This window comes from Palaemon carinicauda, chromosome 1, assembly GCF_036898095.1.
Source record: "Palaemon carinicauda isolate YSFRI2023 chromosome 1, ASM3689809v2, whole genome shotgun sequence".
In the NCBI taxonomy this organism is placed as follows: domain Eukaryota; kingdom Metazoa; phylum Arthropoda; class Malacostraca; order Decapoda; family Palaemonidae; genus Palaemon; species Palaemon carinicauda.
In genome coordinates, this window is record NC_090725.1 from 126168011 (window position 1) to 126175510 (window position 7500).

At 34.3% G+C, this 7500-nt stretch overlaps 1 protein-coding gene across 7 annotated transcripts in view; it reads left to right on the forward strand.

The window, feature by feature from the left end:
- LOC137651484 (NAD kinase-like) overlaps nt 1-7500 on the forward strand; it is a 548585-nt gene that overhangs the window by 524077 nt on the left and 17008 nt on the right. For all 7 annotated transcript variants that reach the window (XM_068384740.1, XM_068384725.1, XM_068384717.1 and 4 more), the window contains one exon: nt 2227-2356. In XM_068384740.1, coding sequence (XP_068240841.1) covers nt 2227-2356 — 130 coding nt within the window. The remainder of the gene's footprint in view (nt 1-2226; nt 2357-7500) is intronic.

Below are 7500 nucleotides of genomic sequence, written 5' to 3' on the forward strand. Positions count from 1 at the left end.
GATGTAAGTATAGAGGAATCTTTATGACGTATGAAGTGGACATTGGCGTGAATTGATACATTGATAGCATAAGTAGCCGTATTCTTGAAAAGGACCTTCAGGAAGCTTCAAGAATAATCATGTGCAAACGAATATCCTTAAACTTCTTACATACACACTTGATACTTAATATATTTACTGTTGTCTCTTTTTTATTATTATTATTATTATTATTATTATTATTGTTGTTGTTGTTGTTGTTGTTGTTATTAATAATTATTTCTGAATTTATGATAGCACGGATAATGGGAACGATTAGCCATGATTAATGTTTTTGGTAATGATTATCTCAGACAAGGAAACCATGCTTTCATATCGTTAACAGAATTGAGCCGAATGTCTACTTTATGAAAATTCGATAATGGTTAACCAATATCACTCCTACCCAGCGATTAACTTTGGGAATTGATGAGCAAAGGGAGTCTCACACGATTATGCTTAAAGCCGAGTGGATTTGATTAACGGCATAGGTGGAGGTTAGCGGTCTCCAAACGGCATTGGCAGTTAGGGGTTAAATTCAGGAATTCCTTTCAAACTAACTTTCTTTCATATCTTTTTCCTTCTTATAGATTCTAAAACTTTGGCTGAGAGAATTGGTAAAGAATTCGTTTCTAATTGTAACGCGGACCTCTGCAATAGTGATCAGTCGGCATTTAATGTGTCCTTAACATGTTAGTTAGCCGAACGGTGTCATACCAAGTCAAATCCTGTTTTAAACCTCCTTTTTTTTTATCTTGTTTATTCAGATTCTTGGTTTTGTATTTTACAGAAATACGCACGGGTATAATTATTATTGCTAAATAGAAGAGAGATTACTCGAGTGCCATTAGTGTACAAGATCATGGTGAGGGGCAGATGGAGAGAGATTTGTTCACCAAACTTTCAACTGGGCTCCACAAGGCACTAGAATAGTTGGAAGACCCAGGCCTACATGGCTGAGGACTGTGAAGCGCGAAGTAGGAGATGACGAATGGAGAAGTATTGATTTAAAAGCTCAAGATAGAGACGACTGGTGAAATCTAACCTAGGCGTTTTGCGTCAATAGGCGTAGGAGGAGATGATGATTATATATATATATATATATATATATATATACACACAAAATAAACCATAAAGAAAAAGATAAAATACTGAATGAAACTGGTATCGCTTCGTCTCGCAACATCTTCGAGGGGACTGGTTTGTTGATAGGGAATTTCACAATATACAGTATATGGTACGAGGAGAATACGAACACACACAAACATTTGAAGAATCAAGAAAAATCAGCGAAATAGGCCACCTTTATTTGCGAGACAATACATTTGGACATTGGTAGGAGGAGCTTATATCCTATTAGGCAAGTGGGTAATTACAGGGTTAGGTCAGATGTCCATTTTTCTGTCCTTTTCTAGACTTTGAGATAGTTACCTACAATTTTTTATACTTATACGAGTTGGTGTAATAATTTTTCATATCGATGTATATCCAGAAACAGGTGCATACATATAACTATACACATGTATGCTAACATATACATAGATGTACTGTATACATACCTAATTACATACCTGCACACTTGTATACATGCATATACACATATCTAATCACATAAACACATATATACCAGTACATACATACATACAGCGCATGCATATACTTTACATAGTTGCACCTATTTTACATACCAGTACTATATATACAATCCCATTTACCAATACTATATATAAAATCCCACTTACAAGTAACAATAAACATATGCAGATATGCACATACAATTATACATACATATGTATGGAAGTACAGATCCGAAAGATTAATGTCACACAACAGTTGCAATGTGAGGTGCACAATTTTTATGATGGAAAGCAGATGTCACTAAATTCAGGCCTGCTTAAAGAAATGTATATTTAGAAATTTGTAAACCTTACAGATCTCTTTGCATATAAATGCGCCGAGATTTTAAACTCAATGTCTTGTATTCAAATTATAATGAACACTTTTTAAAGCTCGAATCTATGACATTTCTGTCTAGTAAGTTATTGGAATTAATAAATATACGTATGGATGCATAGCCTATATGTATGTGTGTAAGTTCATCGTGTCTTATTTCTCATAACAAAATCAAAATCTTTCTTTATAATTTCGGTAACTAATTCACATGTTTTATTTGTCTAAACTAATGTATTTTCTTTCTTTCCCTTCCAGGACGATCCAAGACCCAGCCAGTCAAAGGCTCACGTGGTACAAACCTCCCCTTTCCGTGTTGGTCATCAAAAAGGTCAGAGATGCCCAGGTTATTCAGCCTTTCATCCAGCTGGTCAAGTGGCTCACTTTGGTAAGTACTACTCCAGGTGGTGTACATGTAGCGGAACTTTTTCCATGTTAAAAACTCTTAATTATCTGATGCATAATTATTAATAACAATGATAATTGCAATAATAGTTATAATTATTATTATAGGTATTATTATTATTATTATTATTATTATTACAGTTGCCTCAGTATCAATAATTTTGTAGTTGAGCTTTTCCATTATTCCAATTTTCCTTTTCTCAACAGTACTGCATGCCACCAGTAGCTGTGCTATGTTTGTCATCGGTAGGTAGGGGTGCAAAATAGGTAGAAAAATTCTAAGGTTTTACTAAAAACTTACAGTAAGTAACCTTGTCAAATACAGAGTACAAAAGAGTATGCTGCAACGCGTTTCGAGAGGGTGCCTGGTATATCCTCTCATCTTCTAGCCTGAAGAGGAGAGGAAGCACCTGGCTCCCTCTCGAAATGCGTTACAGCATACCCTTTTGTACTCTGAATTTGAAAAGTTTGCTTATTATAAATCTTTAGTAATACTTTAGAATTTTTTTTATGTATTTTGTTCCTCTACCTACCGATGATCAACATAGCACTGCTAATGGCGGCATGTAGTGCTGTTGTGAAAAGGGGAAATTACGTAATTAAAAAGCTCAATTACATTATTAGTTATTATTATTATTATTATTATTATTATTATTATTATTAGTGGTGATGTTAGTTTTCTGTTATAATTATGGTGGTATATGTTAAAGTCGTTTTGGGCGTGATTAAGAGGTTGAAGAATTGAAAGAAACCAGAAATGGATCTTGTTGCCAAGATGGTTTTAGGAGTATTGAAGTGAAATTATTATAGAGTAGATGATCAGGGTTTGTAAATTGTCTAGGGAGAGAGAGAGAGAGAGAGAGAGAGAGAGAGAGAGAGAGAGAATTTTGAAGGAATGGGTGAGAGGAATAATTATTGTTCTATTATATAAAATTAAAAGAGTTAAAAGAGACTGTAGGGCACTCATGACGGATGAAAAGACATTTAGAGTATTTAAGAATATGCGGATAGAAGGGGAGTTGATTTTTATATTTAAAAGTGGCCAGGAGACATAGAAGTTTGTTTCCGGTGCTATTTGAAATCTTATGGATTTATCGGTATGAGAAGTCAAAGAAAGGAAATTAGACATGGGTGTAATTTCTAAGAAAAGGAATGGGTTCATGTATGGAGTGTAAAGTGGTTGGTGATTGCAGATGAGATAGTACTGATTAAGAATAGCGAATAGAGACTGTTGAAAGAGATGGATTATTATTGCATGAGGGAAAAATTAGAAAGCAATATTGAGCCGGCGTAATATATTCGAATGAGATGGAGCAACAAGTTTTTATATAGAATGTGAATGAAAAGTGATAATAGAATCGTTTTGTTATTTGGATGTAAATATACTGCACACGAGGTTAAGGTGAGCTAAGAGGCGATTAATGAATAGGTGAAGCAAGAAAAGCACTATTTTGTGTGCAAAATATCGGGGAGAGACTTTAGCTATTAAAGCTAAGCAGAGAATGATGAGGAATTGTCAAGCCAATTCTCCTTTGTAGCAATTTATTTCGGAATATTGAAAGCCAGTGAAAGAATTAAATTGAAGCCTTATAAGTGGATTAGTTGCTAATATATGGGGCTAAATAATAATTGAAATCAAGATACACATAAGCGGTAAAACTGTTAGCGTTGGGGGAGAATCTAAATCTATGCGGTTTGTAATTGTCTGTTCGTGTTGAAAGACTGGGTGACAAAAGGTTTGTGAAACAATTTATACCTCAAAATTATTTTAAAGAAAGACGAAAGGGAGACAGAAATTGCTAGGAGGAGGTTTTGAAGGAAAGTAGTTTCGTACCCAGTAGTACAAACGGGAATGAACTGATAGAGGTGAAATTCCCTTTGTCTTTTGGAAGTTATGACACACTGCTAATGAGCATTCTAATAATAATTATAATGATAATTTGGTGATATCAATAATGATAATAATGATGATTTTAATAGGCACCAGATTCTCTGAGGGTGTAGTATAAGGATGCAGGTCACTGAGAGATATATAGCTCAATACATATATCCATGTTATTATAATTTTCATAATGATGTTAATTTTAATAATATTAATAATTTCAACAACAATAATTATGTGCATGTGTTTGAAAATGCTATTAATATGGTGGATTTTTACACGGGCTTCTAGCATTCAAAAACAGGAATTAGGATTGATCTCGTTATTTTTTTTCCTTGTAGCTACATCGTTTTAGAAAAAAAATGCTCATGTTGATGGCAGTTACTGGTAATTTATATTATTTTGATAAGTGAAGTACTGAAAGGGATATGGTATCACATATTTACTGGATGTTATAGGATCATGCTAAACCATAAAATGCATTACCACACAGACAGACAGTATCTCTTATTTTCCCTGTATGTTTGTGCCAATTGAGAAGCATTTCGATTCACGATGTAAGACCACTATTTTATTTGTTGACATTCCCTCTTTCTGTGGCCGTCGGTTCCTTTTTTTCCGAACGTGTTATTTCAATTACCAGTTTTCCATGCTGTTGCTAACTGTACAAAACTCTCTCTCTCTCTCTCTCTCTCTCTCTCTCTCTCTCTCTCTCTCTCAAGTTTTTTGTTATGATTGCTTGAGAGTATCCCACGCACCCTCAAGACATTGATAGAAAAATGGTAGACCGTTGCTGACGACGCTTAAGGGATTTGTAGTCTGAATTCTTAAGTAATTTTTTTTTTTCTCAAAACAACAGTATTTAGTATTGGTTAAGAAGTAAACATGCTCGATTTAAGAAGAGAGCTGATACGAACTTTTTGGATACTGAAGTATTTTCTTAGCGGTTAAAGTTATTAAAACTGTTGCGTTTATATATAAATGTACTTTGAAGTAAAACTTTGAAACCTATTTCGTCATTCTAACTATGTGCTCTTTTTACTCTCTTCATGCACAAAACTTTTTGCACTGTATTTACCAGTTATTGATAGGATTACTGTTCTATTTTTTATTATCTTGAAAATTTAGATTAAGTTTTGCATATATGTACGGGCTTTTAATTCTCTTTGGTCATGACATAGGGTAACCTGGTCTTGCAACTCACTTAGAAAAAAAAATTGAGTTTTGATAGACTGTGTCATATTTTGTTGTATGCACTAAATTTTTTTTTCCACAAACTGTCATCCGTATAGTTTTTAAGAGAGAGAATTCATTTCAGTGATGAGCCCCCTTTACTGTTGTTTATTATATATACGCAAGGTATGACTACTTTCTTGGGGCTTCCTATTTGCCGGAGAAATTGTGATGGTAGTTGCCAATAAGTTTTATTTAATTAAAATTTTAGAAATTATCATTATGTACTGTATACGCATTTAAACCCAGTCGCAACCCCGCTATGGATGACTGCATATTGATTGCCAATTAAAAAGATGAACTTGACACCACACACTCATGACCACAAGTACTTTATTGCTAAGAACAGAAACTTCTTCCAAACTGAGTTAATATTTATTTATTTCTTTTTAACCAATAATATCGGCGTCAATGACCTTAGATGTCAGGATGCCTGATAACTCATAATCAATCAATCAATTATCCATCAAAGGTGTGGTCTGAATATCTACCGATCTTTCGATTGTCTTCAGCTAATAACTTGCTTATATTTTTTCCACTGTACTGAACCATTTTTAACTGATGTTTCAGCCACAGTTAAGGCTCCTGTTAGAGAGGCTACCGATATTTCTGACCGATTTATCATAGAAATTGATATTTCATCCGATCCGTAAATTTGTGGCAAAATGGGGTAACTAAAATGTCGTGCCAACACGTAAGCAATAGAACGTGATTGTACAAAGTGTCTGGAACTAATGACTTCCTTCACTTTCTGATGAGATCGTATAAGACTACAAAGAATTGTAGGTCGTTCCATCCCATGGAAAACTGTCAGAATCGGAGTTGATGATTCACCTCTGTTTATCAATTATGGAAATGACCATAGCAAGCATAATTAAATATGGAAAGACGAAATTTCAAGAACGTATGTGGAATAACTCTACTTCATCTCTGTTGGTCCTAGTGCATATACAATTCCTCCCTAAATGGTTAATGATAAAAACTGTTAACTGGCCCTAAGGGTAATGCTGAGCTTCTTCGCCGAGCATATACAGTAAGGCTAAACAGTCTGGGTCAGACTTTAGCTTTCCTAATCTCCGTCATCCTCTAAGTTATTATTCTCCATATTTGTCTTTTGCTCGTGATGCAGAAACAGGTCATATATATAACTGACAGTTGGTCATGGGATCCAGGTTGATTTTCCCATTTAAAAGAAATATTTTTTCTTATCTGTTTCCAAAGAATAGATGTGTGGAATCATTCACTATGCCTTTTCAAAGTGTCATTTAAATGATGATTACAACAGTCAATAACAGAGGGATTTTTCATCAACACTGACGTGACCTTTGAGCTCTTTTATTAGTAGGTTGACTCTAGACTCGTGTTTCTTTATAGCCAGCAAGTATACAGAAGATGATTCTTTACGTAGGATCTTATATTAGAGATAATTAGTCATATTCTAGGGAAAATTCACAATGAATATGAATCTAGACTTATTTCAATTGGTATCAGTACCCATTCAATATTATTAACCAAAAACCTCCTACATATGAATTTGTAAATTTAGTAACGGTACTTACGTTACTCGTCTTATACACATACTTTTAAATACTTAGTATTAGATTTTTATTTATGGTGTTATGGTGTTATTAGTGAATCCAGATTTGTCTTGCTTTTCCATGGGGAATGAATGTTCTGGTGCCTTCATAATTGGGATACGATTATTGGTTAACAAAAAAGAAAATTATACTGTAGTGTACAGACGATGCGACGCTCTTTGTTTTCAGTTATTTGTTCCCTCCCAACCTCCAAATGAAGTGGCTATTACAGCCATAACAAAGATATAGAAAGGCTCAGTAAGCAGGGCCGTCAGAGGGACTGGAGTCGACATTACTGTACAAGGAACCAAGGTTATTATCCATTGGGTGATCATGCACTGATCCTGCTCCTATTTTTTCCGTGATGCAGGTGCTGAATTATTTCCAATATATGTGTAGACGCTTAACACACAATGTGTGTATATATATATATAT